The sequence below is a fragment of the Truncatella angustata genome (genome assembly GCF_020726525.1).
Source record: "Truncatella angustata strain MPI-SDFR-AT-0073 chromosome Unknown BKA67scaffold_7, whole genome shotgun sequence".
NCBI classification, from domain to species: domain Eukaryota; kingdom Fungi; phylum Ascomycota; class Sordariomycetes; order Amphisphaeriales; family Sporocadaceae; genus Truncatella; species Truncatella angustata.
The window spans coordinates 1415300-1440472 of record NW_025763387.1 but is presented as its reverse complement, the minus strand read 5'-3'; the positions used below and the strand labels follow the sequence as shown (position 1 = coordinate 1440472).

Sequence of the window (25173 nt, the reverse complement as noted above, 5' to 3'; positions counted from 1 at the left end):
TATACTTTTATGCTTCTACGATGATCGAATGGGGTATCGCTAACACATGTCTCTGTCTCTCAATCAAACGTCCAACTATGTCTAAATTTACCCTGTTATATGCTGTATATCTAGATGTAGGTTCCCTAGCGCACAACTATTACCTGAGAGATTGATTTCTCGTCTGTCACGAAAGAAGTCGTAAAAGAAACGAGAAAGCTTCAAGATGCAGAACATATTTCAGCATTGACCGCTGTTGCACCAAATATAATCTTCAGGGCCAACAAGCAGCAGTTGGTTCAGTATTATCCTCGATGGATCTCATCCACTTTACACCATTACTACTTCATAGCGACCGTAGACATTCAGAGCCGAGGGGCATAACTTTCCAATGTTGCTGCTTATACAGGTCGGCACGCCAGTGACCTGCTTGCACGGGAGATATTGGATTCCCAGCTCTGATCACGATTTTACCGATTTACGTTTTGCGCTACTGCAGGTTCACGGCTTTAGGTGGGATGTCTCCGAATGTTGCAGCACGGGTAAGCAGTTGTGGACAGTGAGAACTTGAAATAGAGCGGGGTGCAGTATCTCCCGCGTGTTCATTGCTAGACTAAGTTAATTAGCTCTTACGAGTGAGGCTTTTTATGCATTTCAATGATATACATAAGTAGGTTCCACCTGTACACTATTGTTCGGCCCAGTGCCTGCTCAGTTTCGACAGGTTCACAGGCATCCATTTCCAGTCTCTATACTTTCCATATTCAGCTCTTGGAACCCAGCGCGCCGACACTTTTACAATAGCATCTGGCACGGAATATTCACGTTTCGATATTGACGGCAACTAATTCGAGGTCGCTTTTATTACACGATATGGAAATGTTGAGGTGGATTCCCAGCCGGTGGGTTGTCCAATTCTGAATATAGACATCAGTAAGCTACCAACTCTCGCGGTCGGTCAAATGAGCAGAGTAGATGGATCTTGGGGGACTTCAATGACTCTCCGATTGCACCAGGGAGCATTTTACAGTCGCAGGAGTTGTAATGACCAAAGTCTCACTCCCCGTCTTTCCAACGTGTGGCTGACAGGCACTCATTATCAGTAAGGACACTTTACCGACAAGTTTTTCTGGCCAGTTAAAATTTGAAATCTTCAACTGTCTTTACAACATTGACGAAGTTAACAGAAACCTGCCACAGGACTAACAATATGGGCACACTTTTGAATGGTCACTTAACGACTGTCACGATATCGGGCTAAAGCAAGCTATGTAGCGATGACGCTGTTCTTATTTGTCGCTACGAAAACCATTAATTGCTAACTGAGCCTATTCAAACCGCCGTCTGTAAATATCCAAGCCCGCCAACACCTTACAATGACCAATAGTACATATATTCCAGTAAAGTAAAGACTCAATGTTGATCGTACAGTTACAGTGACTGTTTACCAGTCCACTTGTACTACATGGGTTCCTGAGAAGAAATTTCAGCCCGAATTTTCACACTCTTGTTGCGCCTTTTCGAACAGATACTGATGCGTGCGCATCCACTGTTGTCTGTAGTGGCGCTGTTGGGTAGGATAGTCTTCTGCAACATTGTCCCAATTATCGTCCAACCATTCTGGCTTGCCCATACCCTCGTCCGCATCGTAATATTGATCGTCGGCGGCTTCACTTTCAAAGCTCTCTGGGCTTGAATCTTCAAGTCGTTCCGGTAAGCAGCGCACTCTTGGTTTCACAGACCTATTCTCGAGCTGAGAGATGTAGGAGTCACCGGTGGGTAAAGGTGTATTATTGATGACCGCAGTTAGAATCTCATAAATGTCCTGTATAATATCGGCACGAAGGGCGCGCAATGCTTTCGATGTACTTGGGAAGTTTTTGACTGACGCACCATGGCCTTCGATATGTGAACTAGATGTATTGGCTTGGGTGGTCTCGCTTGCATTAAAACATTGCTCAATCGAACGGTAGACCTTCATAGACTCTTGTTCTATTTTGGCGTACTCATTTATGGATTCCTGAACAAAGCTTGTCGTATAGTTGTCGACATCTCGGAGTCCCTCTGACTTCAGATCCGAGCAAGTTTCCGTATCGCTTGTATAGTCGCTGTTTAGACTATCAGTGTCGTCAGTGGTAACTGTCAGCTGTGAGTGCTCGAAAGGCAAATCGTCGCCCTCTTCAAGTAATTTTTCTATAGATTGAATGATGCGATTCTCAACATCCATGTCATCATGGGGTTTGTAATTCGGAGTCAATCGTGGTTCCGAAATAGTGTATTCTCCAATCAGCTTAGCATTTGCTGCTATAGTGTTCCTTTCAAAAGTTTTCGAAGCTGGAGATAAGGACTTTGAGAATGACACGCATTTGACATTCGAATGGTCGTACGCTTTAGCTTTCTCCACAAGCCCCGACACAAATTCCGTCTCATCAGCAGCGGTAGTAGTCGTGCGGGGAATGATTTGCTGGACTCGCGCTTCTTCAGCGAATATGTATGCATAGAAGGGCCCCAACGCTGTGTGAGGAGGCAGTGTCCGAGGTCTAGTAATGCTCCAGGTGTTGGTATCAATAGTGGTGGTCATTTTTCGTGAAAGTGAAGCCGTGCCCTTGGTAGCCGCCATGTTCGTATGGAAGCAATGCCTGGTGGTGGGTGTAGGTGTTGACAGAGGATATATACGGTTACTGTAGCCGATAGTTCTTGAGGCTGACCAAATTGCTGTTATGAACAAGGCCGTGGGATGTGATGAGATGTTTTGCAATTTGTAGTGAGAGCTAAAGTACAATGGCTAGTGGATCAAACCGCAATTTGGAATGCTTGTGATGCGTAGCAAAGCAATTGTCCAGGGAGGACTTTAGAGTAATTGTGTATGTGATTGACTCAAGCGTGGGTGACGGGAAAGAGCAATCTCTGTCGGTCACCCTGGAGCTGCTGTATTATTTTAACGTCATGAGAAAGTCATCTCCGTTAGCAGTTGCAATTAGCTAGTCGCGATAATAAACTCTGAGCACTTTGATTTCTTCAATTGAGCCAGTATCAGAACGAGAAGGTTTTGAGCGCCAATCAAGTTATAAATTATGAGAGGAAAATATTATGAGATCTGCGCCTTTGCACTGCGAGTAGTCAGTAAACATCACTAAGCGTATTTGAATGATTTGTTCCACTTCTCGTCCATAATTGGGTGCCGTATCTGTCGATGGGCGGCTACTCTCTGCTAAATACCTGCATCGGGGCTTCACATCTGACAGAACTACATGTGAGCAAGGGTGTCCCAAAAAATGGTCGATCCCTTTCTCCGAGGCGGCGCCATATCATAGTCATTTAATTAGTCACAGTGCGTTGAGCCAAGCCAGGTTCTCATTTTCCCAGTGACAAGTAACCCAACAGAGCAAGAATTGATGATAAACCGGACAATCACTCCCAATAATGCTTGAAAATCCGGCGAAGGATGTATTTCAAGTGGTTGCATAATGGCAAAAACATCACAGTAAAGAAGCAAACCTCGATGCACTTAGCTATTCGAGCGCTTTAAACGTATCAGAAGTACATTTAGAACCAGACTAGTACGTCACTTCCTTGAGTGTCTCTGAGAACTACGCATGCTTCCAAGTCAGAGTCAAGCTTGAGTCCGCTTCCTAGCGCCGAATCCCGTACGCAATGTTTCGAAAGGTCGCGGTTCCTTCGCACTCATGTGGTTTGTTTTATCATATGTCATCTTATTGCACAACTACGCAACTCCGACGAACCATCCTAATCAGCACCACACAACTGTAGACAATATTCTTATCGCCGAAGATCTGTAGACCTTCCCGATAGCGTCACTATTCATCCCCTTCACGAAGCAGGGTTGAGACCCAGTACAACGGGTTCTCATTCCGTTTTTCCTTCTCCTCTGGGTCTTCCGCAAGAAGAGTGCTTACCCAGTAAAGGGCATTCTCGCGTTGCTCGACTGTCGGCTCACCAACAGAGCGCTTCTTAGAGTCAGCTCCTGCACGAAGCAGGGTAGAGACCCAATACAGAGCTTCCTCGCGCCTCTGCCTGTCTGTCTTGCCGGTGAGTTCTGGTGGCAAGAGAGTAGAAGCCCGGTAGACCTCAGCCCTATCCTTGAGAGAGATAGCAGTGGCAGGATCACCTAGGTTGGTCTGGGACAGAATCAGTGGTTGTGGTTACACTTGGGAATAGATGACTTTACAGCAATTGGGGCTGCTGCACCAAGGACCGAGTAGAGGCTCAAGATGAGTGTAAAAGTGGATTTGGCAAGCATGATGAAAGTTTAACTGCAACTTATAGAGAATATGAGGTAAAAAGAGTAGGTGGTAACAGAGATGTATTGGGCTTTGTTTTGGATGATGCTCTGTTAGAAGGTGAAAGAAAGTCCACGTCCTGAGATAGCCTGTATTATATATCTCTCTTGGTCACTACACCCCCTTCATTAAACATCATTCTTGAGGCTGTGAGCTCCAGTCTCGATATCTCAAGAAGTAACTTCCTCGTATCATGGCACGAAGATGGTGGCAAGACCTTCGCCATAAAAAAAAAAAAAAAAATATGATGCCTTGCGCGATTACATTGGTAGTATGTACCATGACTACACGACCTTGGAGGGCAATCTCAACTACATCGTCTTTACTTCCTGCTAAGAAAGCCTCATGGGATGTTTATGGCCGATTCGGCATCCCGTGTTAGGCGACATGCATGAAGATCAGTTGTAGTATTATATCATCTAGACCTGCTGAGGCTGTAACTGATCGCCTCTGATTGCGTTTCGTGCCATTACCATGGGGTAACTGGCCGTAGATGAACCAGACTTCATGCAAGTTAACAGAAATACCACGCAGATGTTTATAGTAAGTCTGGACCTAAGGCACGAGGGAACGTCATTGGCTGCTGGGTTTACAGCATGTCTCAGTAGCTGTGGCTCAACCATTGTGTCTGATCGTCCAGGTGACGAACAGGACTACATGGGTAACTGTTATTATTTGTCGTTCTAGAGTGTGTAGTAGATATGTGGATATCATGACCAACATATGTGCAAGCTGTGTTTTTTTGGGTGGATTTCTTTTGCATTCGTTCGATCTCTTAATCAGTTGATCTTCGAAGAACTGCCAAACGAAAACACCAGAGCTCAGAACGAACATACAAGCGGTGCAAATGCTACCCGCAAACCCAGATTTTGGATATTTGGAGTGGTTTATTACGTAAGTATAATTTCTATCGTAGTTACGGTTCTACTGGCGAATCAGCATGCATGACATCAGCGTTTCCGCGGACTCCACACACTCTATTTTGGTTGACATGTTGGGGTTTGATTGCTCCCCTATACATGTTTTGACTTGGACTCACCCGAAAGGCACGAACTAGCAAAAATACCATGCAGGGTTCCTCTCCAGCGCCTGATCACATGACTTCAACATGAAACGAGGGCGCTTTTATTGCCAATGTGTTGCTTTACCGGTGTGGGCCTCGGGATTCAGCTCCCTGAAAGCGGGCCGTACGGTCGCTTATAGTGCATGCTAGCCGCCCAAATGCTGTGTGAAACCTGGTTCGGAGAAAGGGGTGGGTCTGCGCCAAGGGCTCCATCGTAAGATGGACTATGGTATACATTAGTAACATTTAGATCGAGGCTGGCATCGTCGAGCCAAGAGACACCGTTAGTATTGTCAACAAGTCAGCCCAATTGGAATCAATGGATCAAAACACGCTCTTAAGGTCTTGAGACTTACTTATTACGACACCTTGATGTTTGGCTAACGCGGCTTGCTGCGTTTAATTACAGAGCGCTCGGGATGTCCCAATTACGGCCCGTGTGTTTTACGGTTGCCTCCATACAAGTACCCCAACTGGTGTGTCCCAGTCGACATGTGCTTATTGCAAACCCGAGGGCCTACCTTAGCGACTATTTGACCCGGTCCTGATTTGTCGCAGCCCGAACAGTGGCTGACAATACCTAGCCCACGGCCGTTGATACGAATTGTTTGCTTTTTCATGGGAAGAGGTTACCAGCCTAACCCGACAGGCCGCTTAGTCTGGATTTTGCAATATTCTACGAAAATTATATATCAGTGGAGCCACGACACAGGATGGACACAGGACGTGCAAATTCTGCACGAACAAAGCCTAACGCCACATGGTTCTAGATCCAACCACCCTCTTCACAACGTTTGTGCAACATGGCATTGCATCGGCGCATGCAAGATCTCTCACAAGTGCGCTTCTGCTAGCCGTCTGCCCATGTTGTGTCACCAAGATCTGATTGGATAGCGATTGCGGATTCGGCCACAAAGTGGCTACCACCAACAACGACCCCCATCGCCTATGTACATTATACCAAGGGTCGGCCAACAAGTCTAAACGTGGTAGCGTGCCACCTAACCTTCGTGCACTGAAGCTGCAGGAGAAGATTTAAAGCGCCCATTCTTCGAAAGGTGTTTTTGATTGTGGCATCCGAGTGGAAAACTATGGACTTTACCCAGCAGCTATCTCCCTGCACCTTACAAGATGTGGTCGTCATTGTGGCCGTCTCCGTGCAGATGATTCGGATTCTCCTTACTAAACAAGTCGTAATACTGATCCGGCGCTGGCAACTGAGTGACGCCTTTAGGCTTAGACATGACTTTCTTGTACTTATCCATGTCCAAAGACACCTGCTTTCTGAATTCTGTCAAATGGTCAAAATTGATACATTTTCGGTTGATGCTCATGTCGGGCCAGGGGTTATCCTGAGTCTCCATCCAGTGCAGGGTCATGAGATTGACGTTGCCGCTACATTGGATTGCCTGGAACAGGATATCTGCGCAGTGATTGATGTGCATCTCTCGCAGTTTCAATGTTTCCGCACGGCCTTGTGAGGCATTGTAGTAGTTGCCATATGCAATCTTGCGTAGACTGTTGAGACAGTGGAGCTGGTGATAGACATCAAAAACGGCGCCATAGGCATCGTCGCCTAAACCCCATATGTCATCTTCCAGCTTGACTGCCGTGGAGGGATCTTTGCCAAGCTTCATGATGGTTTTCCTAGTCACTGGCATCACGCGAAGTAACTCGTACTCCCACCAAAGCTCGTCAGCTTCATTGTTGGGCGCCTGCCTTGCGATTGAAGGTTCGTCAGGTGGAAACAGTGTACCATTGATCATCGTGACTCGCGGTTGAAGGTCGACCAAATCATGTAAAGGTGCTGCGCATTGAGTTAGTAATTGAAAGTACAGTGTGATACGGTATGCAACAGGCCCTCGGCAAAATCTTTGCGTTACTTGAATAAGACTTACACCAAGATGAGGTTCGTCTCAACTCAGGATTCAGAACCCAAAAGTTGTAGTAATAGCACATTGAAAGTAGGAGACATAATAAAGTGCTCATAAGAACGACGGTGTTTATGATGGAAAGAATCATATATGGCCGGGAAGGTCGATTAACAGGCTGTTTTGACTCTCTCGACAGGAGTTCCCCATCGTTGGCTTCGGATGGTCTCAAGTCGTCCGCCAGTGTGCCAACAGGCAAGTAGTTCCAACCAGATAGGTTGCCCATTGCGGATGTGATGATACAACAAAAGGTCAATAGACAAAAATGTTAGAGTTAAGGTTCCAAGTTACCGTTGGTCAGCGCCAGCGGGCAAGAAATACATTAGACTTAGTGGACATGCCCGATGTATAGGACTCGGTCCTTGGCAAGCCTTTCTGCGTCAGAATGGTGGTATCGGGTATGACGCCAGAGCTGGGGGTCCAGACCTGAATTAGAAGAAGCAACCTAGTTGAGATCCCAGATTAGGCCTGTCAGATGCTCAACATGCCGGGAAGCTATGTTGACGTGGTGTTTTGTATTTGCCACCGCTCTTTCCCGTATTAGTCTCCCTGACTTTATTCCTTACCACGTCAGCAGATTTCCTGATTAGTTACATAGACATTGGACTGCTTCATTGCGCTATGGTGCATGAAGCAATGCGGCTGAAGCGGCCATGCCAGTAGGTCACAGTCATGATTGGCAAATGACCTATCTTCCCACGATAGATCTTGAGGATCAACTCATGCGGGACGAACCACATATTAAATAACTCGTTGAGACCCTGCTACTTTAATGTTGAAGCAGACCTCAAGTTATTGTTTCATAAAACCGATGACAAAGGCCAGCATTACATATTTGAAGAGAAGAAGTTTGTGCCAAATGATGGTGTCATGCCGCAAGGTCTTAGAAATAACCTGGTGACTGAGTACCTGAGGAAGATTGTTGACGTGGTGCAATAGTTGGTTTTAGGCTAGCTGGTTTGAGCAAGTGCAACCAAAAGCAACTTTCGTGCTTCCGAAAATAAGCACACTGGACATTACCTAACTAGGAATTAAGGGATAAGAAAAGCGTAGATGACGGATACTATATTTTGCAAACGAGACGTCGCTGCCAAGTCTTTCTTTCTTTCTTTGTCTTCTCTCTCGAAAACACAGAGCATAGGAAAATGAAACATCTAGAAAGACATGATTTCAGAAATCAGATTCTACAATCACGTATGTTCTGTGCTTTTTGAAAAAAGCTTGACAGCAACATCTCGTTTGCAAACTTAGGGTACATTATTGTGGAGCTGACCCGTCGCTACATTGGCCGATTACTGAGAGCTTCGGCAACGTCGTAGCGATCATCTATTGCTCCCGAACAATCATGCTCTTTTATGCCCACTGGAGACATCAAACTTCCTAGTGGGAAGCTGAAGTACACCATTGAAGGTCCTATGCAATGCAAGGCCTTTGTGACTGCTCTGATATATTATAAGGATGAGCTCGTCGTGGACAGAACTGTTTAGTTGGAAGGGCTCTCTCAACTCCAATATATCGTACGTACGATTTCGAAACCGAGTATATTAACATGTTACTATGGGATGCTATGGAAAGATAGAACTTAGATCTCGTCCACTCAATCCTCAATAGCACAGTCTGCTTAGGCAAGAACATCAATTTGCCTTGCTATGGAAAACATTTCAAAATGACACTGTTTGGCAGCATGTCTGTGACGCGACAGCTCTGGAATCATGCTGGGGGTATCCGGTGCAACACGGAACCTATTACATCGGCGTTCTGCACCACAAAGACCCTACTTTTTCTGGCTGTCACTAACAAGAACGTAGAAAGGGCCTGCCCTACAGTTAAGTAGCAACATTGCCGCCCGACTATACTTCAAATGTACTTGGTCTAAGGAGAACTATATGACGAAATCATCCTCTTCCAGGATTGGGAACCATGGCTCTATCTGAATGCTAAATCTGCTGCCGCCAGGGTATCATTTCATAGCCACATTGCTGATAATACAAATGAAAACAGGACCTGCGCATCTGAACAGTATGCTTTTCGGGTTCGGGTTCTTTCGACCCCTGTTCACATGGCAAGAAAGGTGCCAGGGTTTCAGTGGAACGCCTCCTAAGCACCCGGTGCTGGAACAGTCACAAAAACCGTGGTCGTTGAACTTCCTGCGGCTGCGGCGTCAGTTGCGGCCGGGGCAGCAATAGGTGGAAGTGTCAAGGTGATAACACTAGCTGGATTCGCCGCCGCCGCGCTCGACGCTGCAGGGTCAACCGGAGCGACAGGGGCAGCGGGTGCAGCAGCTGGATCGGCAGGCACGGCAGGAGCGGCAGCAGCAGGTGGTGGTGTAGCTGCCTCTGCCGGGGCAGGCGTGAAAGCGGCCAGTTCCAACGGGATTTGAGCGACGGTACCGCCGACAACTGACGTACCGTCGCCACTTTTCCCTGAAGCCGCAGACAGCTTGGCATAGTCCACGATTTGTTGCGTATTGGCACTAAGTCAAAGTGTTAGTACCCGTGCCATGAACAAACAAGCGGGGAGATTTCCTTACGGGTTGATAATTAGAACTTGTCCCTCTTGACAATGTGGTCCAGTCGCGCAGTACAGGAACATCGGGTCAGTGTTGACAATCGGCATGGAGAAGGTTCCTACTGTGGCCTGCCCATCAACAAATGGGATATGGCCAGAGTGGACGGCTGTTGCAACCGTGGCTTGAAGCGGTTGGCAGGCGGCGTTCTGGTCGGATTGGGTCACCGTGTGGTTGCCGTTACTGAACTGGAATTGAACGACGTCACCCACAGCTGCTGTCACTACGTTGGGCACAAACGTATCTTGTGGGCCGCCGACGACAACGGGAATGATCTGGTTCGCTAGGGCTATTTTAATTTAGAATTTGCAAATCGCTGCTATTACTGCAACGCATACCTGTGAAGCCACTCGGCATGAACGCCGCGAGGGCTTGCGCTGCTGCCTCTTCAGGAGTCAGAATTGCCGGTGCCGCCGCCGCCGGCACTTGTGGTATCGGCTGTGGTAGAGCGCTGATGGCAGCCGCCAAGAGAATGGTCCTCATTATGTTCTGCATCGTGTGTGTATGTCGACCGCGAAGACGTCGAGGAAGGAAAGGATAGGAAGGGTGACGTTCGATCGACGGACTTGATTACAAGAAACGATTATATAACTACCGGTCTACGGCTGGCTCTCTCCTGGAGGATGAGGTCGAAAAAAGGTCGATTAGAAGCGAATGGCGGGAGAACAAAATAAGCTTGAATTAGGGTGATGGGCCGACTTGGGTATATTATATTGCTTTCTCCAGTTGGCCCCAGTATTCATCGGGTCGTACTTAAGCCCTTGGATGTCCACATCCCGAACAAGCTGCCTTATCGCAGAGCCGCTATGATATATCCCAAGCCGCATAGCCACCTTGTCGACCCCACGTCGTTGATACAACAAGGGCCAAGTAAGCACGATATCATCGTCAATGCCTGCCGAATAAGGGATTGTCGCCGGACATTTCAAAGAACCCGACGTTCCATAGATATTTCGCCTGAACACGAAGTACTTTCGAGCAAAATGTCCAAGATGTACTAATTCTTGGGACGGGCCTGAGGTTTGAAGTTATCCCCAATCTAGTGCCATGAGGCCTGCCAAGAACCCTGGCTACAGTGGGGATCAGCCCGTTTAACCGGACGATCTCTCACTATTGGATCTTCGCGGCAGCGCAGATCCACAATGCATTCGTGTACGTTGTTTCTAAACTGACAACCAAGACGTCCCAAGTAACGTCGTCTGAGAAGTTGACCAAATTTTCCATTGAAGGGTGTGTGGAGTCGAGGTGGGAGCGATGGCAGGTCATAGTCTTGTCAGATGGTTCCATTGTCTCGGATCGACTTCAGATGGCGCATCTGAAGCTGTCCAGGGCTTGGCGGCGCTCGAGTTACTCGGTCGCCGGCATATTCTATGGAACGGTCTTCGAAAATAAATGAAAATTGCAGATGGAAGTTTGGCTCTACACACTGGACATGGCGCAATATTCACATCATATAATCTATGCGTCCCATCATTTATGACTCCTGGTACATTGTAAACCTGATTCGTGGTTTATAAGAAACTAAGTAGTGTCACAAGATTGCTAGCGTATTGAACCACCCATAACTGGGCATCACAACAGAGACGCAAAATCCGTAGACCTTAGTCTCGCAGTCTTTTGGTCTTTCGGCGTTTTGGTAATGTACTAAGGTTAGTAGATCCAATCTTCAAACCTACCACGGGATTTACGCATGCGCCGGGTCAATCACTCACAGATGCCAAGGGCTATTTTTACCATTTCCCTACGAGCCTGAACAGGCGACTGTTCGGTGACGAGCTGGTCAGATTGCCACACTGCTGATACGGCAGCTTATCGCTAAAGCAAGGGTATTGCCATTTTGAGCTCGCCGAAGCTGATAGGATTATAGTGTGCACTCTAGACTAGAGCAAAAACCCCCTGGCGGTGTTTATCAAGTCCAGGTCCCAACTCGCCGGTCCAAATGCGGCATCGTGCCCTGACGATCTCGTCGAAACTTTTGCGATGCGGCCAATCAGAGTTAGCCTACATCCCGCTCGAATCACCAAGCAATTGACCATCAGTTCATATAGCCCAATCGGCGTGCATGATGATTGCATCCTTTCAGGCTGTCGATTGTAGTTTAGTATAAATGTGCATGGTGACATCAAAGAAATATCTAGTGAATCACATTGATAAAGACAAGCAATGTGATCTCGGGACTTCTGCAAAACCAGTATATATAACCTGCAGACTGCTCGCACTTTCAATCCAGGCCAAATGCGCGCCCTGGCTGTTCTGCGAGTGTTCACACACAGTACCCTCTCAGTCATCATGGCACTCGCAACCCCCATAGCCTCCACCGAGGGCCCAAACGCAGCACCTGCCCTCCCGCTCTCCAGCAACACCATCTTCCAGTTTCCATCCGCAGGGTACTGGGCCGAGAACATCGCCGTGCGCCCCAACGGCAACCTCCTCGTCACCCTGCTCGGCCCTTCTCCGCAGCTCTGGCAGATAGCCGAGCCCTACTCCAACGCGCCGGCCGCAACGCTGATCTACACCGTCCCGAACGCGACCGGTCTCCTCGGCATCACCGAGACGGCCCCCGACACCTTCGTGCTGGCGGGTCAGGATTTCACCACGGCTGGCGTGGCAGCGGCGTGGGAGATCGCATTCGGTGAAGACGACGCAGTCAAGGCCCGCAAAATCGCGGATATCCCCAGCGCCCTCGTGCTCAACGGCGCAACGACGGTGCCGGGGTGTGGGGGCGCCGCGCCGTCCACGGTGCTCATTGCGGACTCGACGGGCGGTCTCGTGTTCCGCGTCGACACTAAGACGGGGGCCGTGGAGACCGCCGTCGAGGTCCCCGAGATGGCACCCGTTGCCGATGCTAGGTCACCAGTCGGCGTCAATGGCATCAAGATCCGGGATGGTTATTTGTATTTCGACAACAGCTATGCCGCGGCCCTGTACCGCGTTAAAATCACACCTTCCGGGTTCGCCGCTGCGGGCGCCGCTGTGGAGACGGTGGCCAGGATTCCTGTGGAGAGCTTCGTGGATGACTTTACTTTCGGTGCCGATGGTGCGGTCTGGATTGCCTCGAACCACGGACGGACCGTTCACCGTGTGGACGTGCAAACAGGTGGGAGCGTGGTCGTGGCTGGGGCGGCGAACCAGACGACTTTCCTCGGTGATACGGCCGCTGTTTTCGGCAGGACGAAAAAAGACAGTAAGGTCTTGTATGTCACGACGAGTGGATTCGACGCCAGCAATAAGCCTATTGAGCCCGGAAAGATAGTCGCGATCGACACTGCTGGTTTCCGGTAGCATTTGCTGGAAGGTTGGAATTTGGGAGACAGTGAATTACTGTCCCGTGGCGATAAGACTTACTTTAGAGTGCTGTTAGACAAGGACTAGATCTTCATGTTTTAAAATATCTTAATTTTATGCGGGCTTCACATCCCACTAACAAGCGTCCATTTGCTTCCAAACAGCGTGCCAAGAGAATACTGACAACATCTCGATCGCAATCTAGTCAGCCTGCATTCAAAGCAGCATTGCGATGGGCGGTGGGGATTCAGGCATGACCGCAGGAGCTGGCGACATAATTTTCCATGTATCATTTATTATTCATTTGTTAATTCTTCGTGATGACGTTTCGTAGCACAGAACGTCCATGTTTCAGCCCTTTCCTTACTACGCTGGCTTGGACAGCACTGAAAACAGCGCTTTAGGCACCAGGAAGACTCAGGTTGCTGTTTCTAGACAAATGCCCCCCGGCTCGCATTTTCTCATTATTCCCAATTTCCGCCTTTGAACGACCGGCATAGGTCATCCTCTCACCCCAACCTCTCCGTTGCAGCTCTTATTATATGTAGATAATGTGGTCACCGCTCAAAGCACCGTTTCGATGCTAGGAACGGGATGAAAAGTCTATATGCTTATGCAAAATCGCAGTAAGGAAACACCCAATCATCAACCGCTTCATCGCCTCCCACGCTCAACAGCAGCAGCACTCTTGTTGCCAACAGCCTTCTCGGCTGCGCTTGTCATGGTAAGGCCGACTGGTGTCATGGTACCGCTCGGAGCTGGCGTGGTACTCCTAGTAGGCGGTGCCGATCGGTTATGTGCCATGTGGGCCCGGACTAGATGACCAGCCGCAAGAGCTGAGCAGAGCGACAGCTCACCAGCTAGTACAGAGGCACCGATGATACGTGCCAATCTTCTTGCGTTCTCGCCAGGGGTGGTAGGATGCGCGCCACGGACTCCGAGCATGTCCAGCATTGCGCTCTGCGGCTCTAGGATTGTGCCACCACCTAGAGTACCGACTTCAATAGAAGGCATAGACACGGAAATCTGAAGAGAACCACGGAGGCTGCAATTAATTAGTACATGGCTGTTACAAGGATGCGGACATAAATACTCACTTCTTCATGATGGTGATACAGTTGGCGCTTTCCACAACTTGAGCCGGATCTTGGCCTGTAGCGATGAAGATAGCCGCGACGATGTTAGCGGCGTGGGCGTTAAACCCACCAATAGAAGCAGCCATGGCAGAACCGATAAGGTTCTTTGAAATGTTGAGCTCAACCAAGCTGTCCACATCTGACTTGAGGACAGACTTGACGACGTCGCCGGGGATGATAGCCTCGGCTACGATTCCCTTACCACGGCCATCGATCCAGTTAAGAGCAGCAGGCTTCTTGTCAATACAGTAGTTGCCAGAGACCGACACGATTGACATGTCTTCGAAACCTCCTTCGTTTGCCATAACGTTGAGAGCATGTTCGACACCCTTGGATATCATGTTCATTCCCATGGCATCACCGGTGGTTGTCTTGAACCGGACGTAGAGGTTGGTTCCTGCGAGTGCAGTCTTCATCGTCTGTAGTCTTGCAAACCTGCTCGTGGAATTGAATGCCTTTTTCATCATGGCCTGGCCAGCGTCTGAGTCGAGCCAGTTTTTGGCGGCACCGGCACGCTCAAGAGTTTCGAAGCTCAGACAAGGACCGCGAGTCATTCCATCGCCAGTGAGAACAGTAACAGCACCGCCGCCGGCGTTAATAGCCTTGCAGCCACGGCTAGCGCTAGCGACCAGGACACCCTCAGTGGTGGCCATAGGGATAAAGTAGCTTTGACCATCGATCACGAGAGGACCAGCGACGCCAACAGGTAGCGGTAGGTAACCAATGACATTTTCGCAGCACGCACCCAAGACAAGATCCCAGTTGTAGTTTTCATAGGGAAGCTTGGATCGCTCGAGGACATTTGTGAGCTCGGTAGTAGCCTTGGTCCTCGAGATGATGGACCGACGGACCTTGACAGCTCTGGTACAGTCTTTGAGGCTCTTCTCCAAAGCGTATCCAGGAATCTTGCCCTTGAGGGATAACGCAACAATTTCTTCGTCGTTCATGTCAAAGATTCGCTTTTCTGCAAGCATCTTTTCGAGTTCTGCTGTGCTGTGAGAAATGACAGGAGTTCTTGGTGTCGGTGTGCCAGAGTGGACCGTCTTGGGCTTCATGATCAAAGCGTCGGCCTCATCGTCGGTCGAAGCAGGAGTAAGTGGTTTCACTGGAGGCACCCTGTAAGTTTGCCCAATATTGGGGGTAGAAGCCGATGCTTCGTTGAATCTTTCAGCAGCAGCTAAATCCTGGGGGTCAACCGGATGAGTAGGGATATTGGGATCCTTAATCCCGGATCGTGCCACGTTGAACAGATAGCCATTGAGTGCTACACTCATGGCTAGTGCAACGAAAATCCATTTTGAGAGGATGGGGTCTTCCAGACTCGTGAGCAGACTTCCAACCATTCTACCGCCCATGCCGTAACCGACAAGTTGAGAAAGTTCCTCTCCGTCCTCACCTTTAGGCGGTTCGGCGTAGTGGATAGAAGGAAATTCCAACTCGTACTTGATCGGAGTCAAAACAGTGACAACAGTAGTACGGCCGTGACCTCTGGCCAAAAACAAGACCTCGTCGAGTCCATTAGCAGCGACCTTGAAAGGGTCCACTGGAGGTGCGGTAACAATGCCACCGAGGCCACCGGCCCACGACGAGATAGTCGAGAGAGCTTCGGGCGTTCGGAACGGAATAGTACAGAGGTTGACAATATTGATAGCGAAGAATCCGACAATCATCCAAAATTTGAACTTGGGGACACTGCTGCTCTTGAAGTCCTGTCCGAACAAAGGTACGTTCTTCCCGTCCTTGTCATCGCTGTTGGTCGCAACATTCTCGGCAATACGTTGGCTAAGACCATCGTCTTCCAAAGCCTTTCGCAGCTCGACATGGCGCTTGATGCGGTTGATTTCAAGCTTGATGCACAGAATGGCAGTATAGAAGGTAAAGAGCAGCAGACAGTCGAAGAACAGAATCCAAGCTGCAAGGAAGCAGAACTGCTGCAACCCACCCTGAACACCAGAGGCAGCACCAGCAACAAGGATGATGATTTCCAGCACGTAATCGCGGACAATCTCGTAGCCGCAATCCCTAATAGCATTGTGAACTGCGTACTGGATCAGGCTCTCGGGTGGGCTGCGGGATCTCCTGTTGTTGGCGCCACCAGACCTGTCCTCGGGTCGACGATGGTCCAGGGCGTGTGATAGGACGGCCTTGGTCAGAACAATATTCTTCTCGAAGCCAATCGTTACAACGAGAAATGGGAGGCCCTCAGACAGCAAGACAACCGAGACGGGAACTCCCAGCCTTGTGGTCACATTCAGACCAAACAGGAAGGCGAAAGTTGAAGAGAAGAGGACGGTAGTCGCAAGCCAAACGTTGGAGCCAAGCTTTCTCATGCTCAAGAACAGAGAGACAAAAGTCAGGTGCATGGAGAGGTACCCAAGCACCATGATAATAATGTCCAGAGTCTCGGCGTTTTTGAGCAGATCCAGGAAGTCAGTCCAGGCATTGCGAGCCCAGCGAACCAGGCTGCTTCGTGCCTGACCTCCGGCGGCCTTGATGATCCACATTTTCTTCTCCTTCTTGCCGCTTTCAGTCTCGAGGGATTCCTGGCCGGGCACATCGTTGGGAATCTCCTGGGCCGCAGCAAGGAACTCGGGTGCTTGGCTGTACTCGATAGAAAAGGCCAAAGCACTGTCCTGGGCGTATGTGGTCAGAGTATTCGAGGTCGAGGGTAGGTGCGTGACGGAAAGGTTGCTCGGCAAGGGAACGACGTGCGGTGACGGCGCGGTTTGGGGAGCCTCGGGAGAAGACTCGGGGAAGACAAGTGTAATCAAGGCCAGATGATCGGCATTCTTAGGGACTGGGGCGTCGGCATCGAAGCTCTGCCATTTCCACGATGTCTCGGGGCCTGCGACCAAGCTCCGGCTCCCCTCTGCTAGAGATTCCCATTCTGCTCTCCTGACGCTTCGGGTCGCATCGACGAGGCTCTCCTTGACAACACCAACGTAGGTGGTGCTTGCCAAGATGGCTACAACGCAGATGGTATAGATGGGGTGGATGCAGGCGACTTTGGAGACGAATTGGAGAAAGGGCGTGAATTTCTTGTTGATAGTCGAGGGTGGGGATGGTTGACCATTCGGCTGCTCACCGCGAAAGCGGGAGGGAAGGAGTGAGGATGCGTTCATGTTGAAATTACAGCATATGCATTGGCTGCTGACTGGAGCTCGATCGGAGACTGGATAGTGTAAGCAACATGACAAGGCATTCCTGCAAGGGGCGGCTATATGGTTGTGGTGCAGGACATTGCCTGGCAGGCATCACTATATGAGCACTGCGCGGCGTGCTGCGCCCCCAACTCAAAGCGACCAATATAGTGATGGTATCGTAGTATACATGATGGAATGGCTCACCAATAGGGGCTTTCGTACCGCTTCAGCAGGAACGTGTCGCCGTGGTCCTTGCCGTGTTGAACTCGGCAAGCTGGCGAATGATATGGGATGGTATTTAAGATAGAGCTGTTGCTTACCCTCGAGAAAGTCGGACTCCGATCTCGAGTGGGCGTTCGGGGATGGATGGATAGCGAAGCCCTCGCGTGTGCTGCGTATGGGACGCTACGGTAGTTCGCAAGACAACCACTTTAGGCACGCAACCTCGCAATTGTTCGTGTAGACCTTCGCAATTGAGTAGCCGTGCTCGAAATAAAAGCCGCGACAGGTCAATTGGGCATTTTTCTTTTTCGCAACGAGGGAGGGAAACCACAAGACGGAAGGAAACGATAGGGGGCGGCCCAAGGTGGATTCCAAGGTGGGATTAGATCGGTGAAGAGAAATTTCCCATGTTACTGAGTTATTGCAGCGCTAGGCCGTAAATCATCGGGTTTCCACAGCGCGCCACGTTGGAGCTGCAGGGAGCAGTGAAAGCTGCACCCATCCTGTGCCCCGTCTGACTTCAAGCGGTAAGCGGTCACTGAATAGCGTGGGTTTCCCCAAATGAGCACAGGGCAATCGCATGTTGATCCAAGGTTGAACCCCACGAACACCATGAAGCCGGCCCGCGCCCTGCCTTTGCCTTGCTGAATTCCGCCGAGAGACCCCTGTTTTTTTTTAGGAATGCCCAACCGTGTTTTAGCGTCACGTCTGGAGTCCTTTTACGTCAAGACCCCGACCCAGAGCGATGACGGAGCTGAAGACTATAACGTCTCTCGCTATCATCGAAACACGTCGGCGTCACCCTTCGGAGAAACACTCGAATTCCGATTTCTTTGGTTCTTTTTTCCCCTTTTTTTCCTATTTTTTCCCCCCCCCCTCCTCAGGATGGTGAATGTACCCTGTGCATGCACTGGGTATTGGCCGTACTAAAAAACCCATAGGCCCACTGACCAACCTTGTCTTATCGCAACTGTCAAGCATGCTTTTAAACTAACGGGATCCTCCGTCCCGGACACCGTTGTTCGCTGCCAGCGAGCGCTGAATCAGCATCGTGGTCACGTATGCGCGTCCAGATGTCCTCTCACCAGGTTATCATGAAAAGTTGGCGGAGGTTTTTTTTTTTTGGTTTTGTGAGTATCATCTTTTTTTATTGTGTGCTCCTTTTGTGGCATTAAAAGATACTCCTGATATCAAGACTCAGCGTCTCATCTGTAGGGTCTACAAGGCCTAATCTCAGAAGGCTGTCATTAGTCTCTCAACCTCAGCACCGTCCACAGATACAACATTGACACCCCGTTCCTCCAGCCCCAGGCGCACTCCCGGCCAGCCATCAGGATCAACTGCCCTCGTTCCCTCTTCTACAATGAACGTCGTAAACCCCTCCTTCAGTGCATCCACTGCGCAGTTAAGAACACAATAGTCGGCTGCTAGACCCACCACGTAGACATCTGTAATTCCTTTCTCCTTCAAGATGCCCGACAGCCCACTGTCGCAGCCTCTTGGCTTTTCGAAAGGGTCGAAAAAGGGACTGTACATCTCAATCCGCTCATCCTGCCCTTTCTCTATGATCCTGTCGATCTTGCCAACGTCCAGCTCCGGCACGAGCTCGGCTCCGGGACTGCCTTGGACACAGTGGACAGGCCAGAGACGTGTCTCAAATGTCTCCTCCGGATTTGAAGGGTTGGCGATCTTCACATAGTCTGAGAAAGGCTTCTTGTCTTTATGATTCGAAGCGAACGAGATGTGCGATTGTGGGTGCCAATCCTTTGTTGCGATTTTCAGCACGAACGGCAGAGACAACAACTTGTTCACCGTCGGAGTGATGTCCCTGCCGTCTGTGACAGCGAGCGAACCATTCTAGAAGTGTGTAAGTTCCGTCCCACGAGTGCTCTCAAGGGTTGAGGGTTGCGGTCCACCTACTGGAGGGCAAAAGTCCTCCTGAAAATCAACCACGATTAGTGCAGGGCGAAATTTTGTCATGTTGTGTATTTATTCTCAATCTTCAATAGTTCTACTCGTCAACGAGATCTCGGCGAAGGAGTGTTTCAAACCAGAGTTACTGATCTTGAGATTGTTGTACTTGCTCCACTGTTAGATCTTATCAATCATGGTGGGGCATGGTAGTCAATGGGCGCGTGGGGCGGTTCACGCTCTCACATTTGTTTGCCGCTGTCACACCACCTCCATCGGCTTTAATGTTCCATGACAGTCTACAGCTAGGACGTAGCTTGTTATGCTCGTGATATCGTTCATGAACGTAACTATGTATCCTGTAGTGTAGCTCTTAGCAGTACTACTTCTTTACTTGTTCTTCCATATCTCCGACAGATGCTACACATGGCTTAACGGGCGGGATCTTTTACATCGCAGACGAAAGATGCAGGGTTTTTGTGGGCCGGTGACCGTTTTCATCGGGATGCCATCCGAAAAACTAAGACAGCTTGGAACAACACTGTCTATCCGTTGACGATCGCGAAGAGCGATGTAGCATTGCAGGTGTGCGGAGCATAGCACATAGGTATAAATATATAGTACAAGAAGCATGCAATCTTCTGCAGTACTTAGAACCTCTACTTCAATTCCACCGAGGGTAAGCCTGAAACCCTTTTACAATGACTCAATCAAGTGACGCAGAGAGGATATATCTGCTTGAGCGCCATGAGAAGGAATTGCAGCGTCTTACAGCACAGCATGATTTCATCAAATTGAACACACAAGACCATCTGCTCGCCCCTCAACTTCTCAGCGGACAGAAGAACCTGAAAGTGCTTGATTCCGGATGTGCAGACGGTACGTGAGCGTCGCTTCCCATAACGCAGGGTTTGCTCTGACACCAACGCAGGTCTCTGGTTGCGTGAATTGGCTGAGCGACTTAGCGGCCAAGAACCCCAGCTACACGGTGTTGATATATCGCCAGCGCTGTATCCGTCCAAGGAATCTCAGGTCACATCTAACATAGATTTGCGGGTCCATAACATCTCACAACCTTTTCCGTCTGACTGGCACTGGGAAAACTCGTTTGATATCATCCACCAGCGCTTGCTGATTTGGGGCATACAAGTGCCACAATGGCCGGCCGTGCTGAGGAACCACTTTCAGATCTTGAAGCCCGGCGGGTACATTCAGCTCGCTGAGGTAGAGTGGATACCACAAGGCGGTTTCCCGGATGATCGCCCACAGCTACAGCGTATGGGAAAGTTGCAGACATGGTTTTCCGAAAAGAACGGCATGGACTTTGACATTACGCGTAAGCTAGGTGGTTTGTTGAAAGACGTTGGTTTCGAGTCGGTCGACACCCTGGATTTCCCCCTCAATTATGGATCATTGGCACCGCCGGAATGGAGAACTCCTTCATCTAAGTTCTCTACAGAGGTGTTCGCAGGTCTAGCCAATAGGATGGATGGTAAGTCTATTTAGCGTGTTCGCACTCCCAAATATTGATTGACGGTTGCTCACGCGTCCTCAGGCAAAAGCATCCCTGGTGTCGCCTCAACACCGGAGGAGTTCCTTGCTTTCTTGAGCGAGCTTAAGGACGACATTTACGAGTTCGGCTATCAACCCCGAATCAGTTTCGTGTTTGGACGAAAGCCAGCTATTTGACCTATTAGAAGACCACTGTTCAGCCAAGCAACAAATAACTTCTTAGCTAGTACTATCTCATGCTAGACTGGCTAGTTCGTTTCTGGTACGGTACCCAGGTCTTCGAGCTGAAAGATTGCACAGGATATAGAGATTTCGATAGATGCTTGCGACATATAAATGCGGAACCATGTTGGCTTGAACAATATTACTATTTAACTTAGAAATCACGCATGAACCTGTTTAAATCATTGACTAATGTGCGGCGCTGCAACTCTTCACTTCAGGCTCTTTGAGCTCGACGTTAGAACTTTCCGAAACCAGAACAGTTCATATCATTGGCGGGATTGGTGATGATTTGTTGGCTTCTGTTCAAATTTATTCATATGTCAACCTGAAGTATATAGTGACTCCAGAAAAAGTTCGTCACTGTATCATATCACAAAATGACACAGGATTCGAGGACAGAAATAACGAAAGGCGGGAAAGGTACATTTTCCTGGCTCCCTCACCTCAAACGCAACTGACCTGCTACAAAAGACCGTGTGAACCAATGCTCCGAGCTCATGGCAGCGGCGTTCCTAGATGATCCAATTTACAACTGGTTTTTATATACAACGCCTGACCACAAATATCAGGCGCATCTTCTGGCCATGATACATGCTGTTGTGAAGGTCACGACAATTGCGCATGGTTACATCACAGAGGCGGGCGGTTGGGGTTCGAGCGCCGCATTTTGTCCGCCAGGATACTCACCGGACGGGGTGGTTACTATCCTTCAGGCTAGATTGATACCTACTGTGATCAAACTGGGGTTTTCGCCCTGCAAAGTAAGAGCGCTCTACTGGTCTGCCTACAAGGCGAAGTCGTGTGCTGAAAAACGTCATTAGCGCATCCTCGTTGAATTGTCCAGTGCTGTCGAGAGAACGAAAGCTAAGTGCCTGACTAGGGAGGAAAAGAAGAAAGGTTTCTGGTACGTGGCAATCATGGGTACATCACCGCAACGACGACGGCAGGGTCTTGCAGGCAAGCTCATCCAAGACATGCAATCTAGGGCGGAAGGTGATGGCTGCCCGATTTGGTTAGAATCCACTACACCAGAGTCGAAACGACTTTACTCCAAACATGGATTCAAGGCGGTAGAGGGGATCAACTTAGGCAAGGGCAATGTTGATGTAAATGGACGAGCCAAAGCGGGAGGGGAGGGTATTACTATCTGGGGGATGCTCTGGCGTCCTAGAAGACCCGAACAAATAATATAATTCATAGCGAACTTGAGGCAAACATATTAGCATTACTACAGTGGCGGCTCTTAGTGGCGAATAATTGATACTGCGATACACTATCTCCGCATGCAAGCCGATTATGATGTTGCTACTCTTTTTCATCCTTTGTATCTTTTTATCCTACGATTGATTTGGTGTGGTCGTGGTGTAGTCCTGGAAATGCTGAAAGTTTTGTCGCTCGTTTTCGTAAGTGATTTCATCTCGGTGTATGAAGAAGTCGATGTTAATTATCGCATTTACGAATTGACCGGTAACTAGTGTTTTATTTTATTTGTTAAAGTAATGTAGTACGAAATCCTTGGTCTCACTGCACTGATCGTTCGAGCGCGGATGCCATATTATACTTGGAAACGGATCCTGTGTTGGGGGTTATAGCAAGCTTTTCTCCTTTTGACTTACCATTGGTTATATTGAGTTCAGAGTGGAGGTATTCATATCTCCGAAATATCAGTATATGATCAATCCCAATTCGAAGGTTAATTAGACCTAGGTTTGATTTAGATAATCATGTCAGTTGATCTCATAGCTTTTGCTACTATTTTTGATCATTACTTTCCCCTTTGTTTTTGTACTGTTCTATCTTTTTGCTTCGCCGCTAGAACCCTTGAATTTTCAAAACATTGGAAATCTGTTAGGGTGTGACGCAACTCTCTCACTCTTCCTGATAATCAGACGGTCCTCTTTACGAGGGCATTTGATATTTTGTTCTCACGATTGGTCCGGAGAAGTGGTGAGCCTTCTTCGCAATCCTGGGCGAGCCAGGCGTAGCAATGAAAGACAGGGTCGCAACATTCGGCGGCAGTGAGAAGGCCGAAGTCACTTTGAAGCGATCGAGAGCAAGCTCAGAAGATCAATTCGGCAGATGAAAAATTGTAGCCAAAAAAGCGAATCAGTGATTCGCAACAAGTGGTTAAACTTGTTGAAACATGTTACTACATCATGATCGAAGCGAAAATCGCGAAGATGATGAGGAGGAAAAAAGAGGACAAGAGAGTTGCAGAATAAAAAGGGCTTATATAGTCGAGAGCTACAGTTTAGGCTGTAGCCAGACGTGAGTAAGCACACGTTGTTGCCTAGAACACAGACACACTACCTAGTGCCTGCCTAGCTGGAGCCTAGAGTCCTATGGGCATCTCATTCTTTGTTATCAAGGTTTTAGGAAAGACTTTTAATTGTTTGATTAATCTGGATGGCCAAATGATATTCTCGCCTATCTGCTCACAGCGACTTCTGCCTGCACGGAACTCAATGATGACTAGAGCATCGATGTGACTCGGATATTTGTGCAAAGGACCGAAAGGCTAGTTCGACAAGATAGGAAGAAGTTGAAGAATTCGTAACGAGTGAATATGATTATAACGCTAAAATTTAATTTGATAGAGTGGTTTGAGGTGGTAGATGATCCCATCCGCGGGAAGGGGGAAGCCGCAGTCTTCTGTCTCAGTGGCCCTCCTTTGCAGAAAGTCACAAGCGCACCGCATTGAATGGGTATATTCGTAACCTGTGTATAGAATTTGGGCCTCCATGTTCTAAGGTTGGGTCATTCACTTCTTCAAATGGTCGAAATATGGCGGAGCGTCCACAAGTACTTACATGATATGCAACTGCACATGGTTTAGTCAACGCTTTCTCACAAGAATGCGATTCTTTTCCTCAAGTATACCTTATTCTTGGTGGCAAGGAAATCTTCACTAATTTGACCAGATAAATATAGATTGGTTAAAACTTGAGGATCAATCTCGGCAGTCAGATGCTGATTGGTGGAGTCGTAGCATCACCATCAAAAGCAGAAGGGTTGGTCTCCACCAGGTCCTTCTGCCTTCACTAGTTCACAACCTGACCATCACTACAAGGCAACAGCAATGCCTAATTTTCAACCATTGAGTTCAAGTATTAATAGCTGACGTTCTTTCCATGACTCTGTTTTTGTCTTCTCTCCCTTTTTCCCCCCTCATCATCTAAGTGCACGGGTCGGACACATGCCAGTGAAGAGTTCTCTGAGGCTGTAGTTGCTAGTTGAAAACTACCTAACTGATCAGCTCCCAGTTCGTTTCTACAACTGGGGAATTTTTGTATAACATTCTCTACAGAGAAAATCTTATCTCCCTTCATTGTGGTCTGTCCTTTATGGATGGAGACGAGGAAGGATAAGTTCGTACTTGTTCAACAGTGGATCGGAAGTGATCACTATAAAAGACGTTGAAATAGTGAGAACTGTGAAACTGCTCCAACAGGAATGTTTGCCATACTTATGAGTGTTTCCGTACATAGATCAGGGGGCGTTGCACGCTGGTAGTATCTTAAGTGTTTACATGGTCACTTATTGTTGAGGGATGTGCAAGAGCACCGCATTAAGGGATCTCTTACGATTTTCCACAAAGGAAAAGGTTGTTTGATAGCCCGCTGAAAAGTAACGAGTATCAATGCGACAAATACCGCAAACATCTAAGACGTCTCCAGTGGCATAAATGAGTGGGCAATCTGTGATGACAAGCCACAAAGTGGATTTAATGTATTCAGCCATTTTGAGAACAAAGCACTGCGTTGGCCGGCGGCGATGCAGCACGAGAGAGTGGTGAGAAATATGAATACAAGAACGTTATTTGGCCTGAAAGTTATCTAAAATATTCAAGGAGAGGACTCAACTTGCCAAGGTCGGACTACCCATAGAGCTCCCGATCT

The 25173-nt window shown here is 48.7% G+C and overlaps 8 protein-coding genes across 8 annotated transcripts; 3 read left to right on the top strand and 5 right to left on the bottom strand.

Moving 5' to 3' along the window:
• Nucleotides 1-1465: 1465 nt before the first annotated feature.
• On the bottom strand, nt 1466-2599 carry BKA67DRAFT_538711 (uncharacterized protein; the record flags this gene model as incomplete). The annotated part of the gene is made up of 1 exon (XM_046100508.1): nt 1466-2599. One exon carries the CDS (start codon nt 2597-2599, stop codon nt 1466-1468), a length of 1134 nt encoding a protein of 377 aa, XP_045955199.1.
• Nucleotides 2600-6344: 3745 nt separating this feature from the next.
• BKA67DRAFT_594163 (uncharacterized protein) lies at nt 6345-6980 on the bottom strand (the record flags this gene model as incomplete). The annotated part of the gene is made up of 2 exons (XM_046105026.1): nt 6345-6364; nt 6527-6980. The coding sequence occupies 2 exons, from the start codon at nt 6978-6980 to the stop codon at nt 6345-6347; spliced, it is 474 nt and encodes a 157-aa protein (XP_045955198.1).
• A 2391-nt stretch (nt 6981-9371) lies between these two features.
• On the bottom strand, nt 9372-10323 carry BKA67DRAFT_661646 (uncharacterized protein; the record flags this gene model as incomplete). Its single annotated transcript, XM_046107853.1, has 3 exons — nt 9372-9747; nt 9805-10129; nt 10179-10323. The coding sequence occupies 3 exons, from the start codon at nt 10321-10323 to the stop codon at nt 9372-9374; spliced, it is 846 nt and encodes a 281-aa protein (XP_045955197.1).
• Nucleotides 10324-12129: 1806 nt separating this feature from the next.
• Nucleotides 12130-13122, top strand: BKA67DRAFT_661645 (uncharacterized protein; the record flags this gene model as incomplete). Its single annotated transcript, XM_046107852.1, has 1 exon — nt 12130-13122. The coding sequence occupies one exon, from the start codon at nt 12130-12132 to the stop codon at nt 13120-13122; it is 993 nt and encodes a 330-aa protein (XP_045955196.1).
• Nucleotides 13123-13779: 657 nt separating this feature from the next.
• BKA67DRAFT_538706 (3-hydroxy-3-methylglutaryl-coenzyme A reductase) lies at nt 13780-17383 on the bottom strand (the record flags this gene model as incomplete). Its single annotated transcript, XM_046100507.1, has 2 exons — nt 13780-14170; nt 14223-17383. 2 exons carry the CDS (start codon nt 17381-17383, stop codon nt 13780-13782), a joined length of 3552 nt encoding a protein of 1183 aa, XP_045955195.1.
• Nucleotides 17384-18723: 1340 nt separating this feature from the next.
• Nucleotides 18724-19702, bottom strand: BKA67DRAFT_575541 (isochorismatase). The gene is made up of 2 exons (XM_046103506.1): nt 19547-19702; nt 18724-19483 (listed from the first exon to the last, which is right to left on the bottom strand). Exons 1-2 carry the CDS (start codon nt 19604-19606, stop codon nt 18860-18862), a joined length of 684 nt encoding a protein of 227 aa, XP_045955194.1. The 5' UTR covers nt 19607-19702; the 3' UTR covers nt 18724-18859.
• A 536-nt stretch (nt 19703-20238) lies between these two features.
• BKA67DRAFT_661641 (S-adenosyl-L-methionine-dependent methyltransferase) lies at nt 20239-21226 on the top strand (the record flags this gene model as incomplete). The annotated part of the gene is made up of 3 exons (XM_046107851.1): nt 20239-20416; nt 20469-21029; nt 21093-21226. 3 exons carry the CDS (start codon nt 20239-20241, stop codon nt 21224-21226), a joined length of 873 nt encoding a protein of 290 aa, XP_045955193.1.
• Nucleotides 21227-21651: 425 nt separating this feature from the next.
• BKA67DRAFT_648684 (uncharacterized protein) lies at nt 21652-22467 on the top strand (the record flags this gene model as incomplete). Its single annotated transcript, XM_046105993.1, has 3 exons — nt 21652-21694; nt 21746-22035; nt 22096-22467. 3 exons carry the CDS (start codon nt 21652-21654, stop codon nt 22465-22467), a joined length of 705 nt encoding a protein of 234 aa, XP_045955192.1.
• Between the last annotated feature and the right edge of the window lie 2706 nt (nt 22468-25173).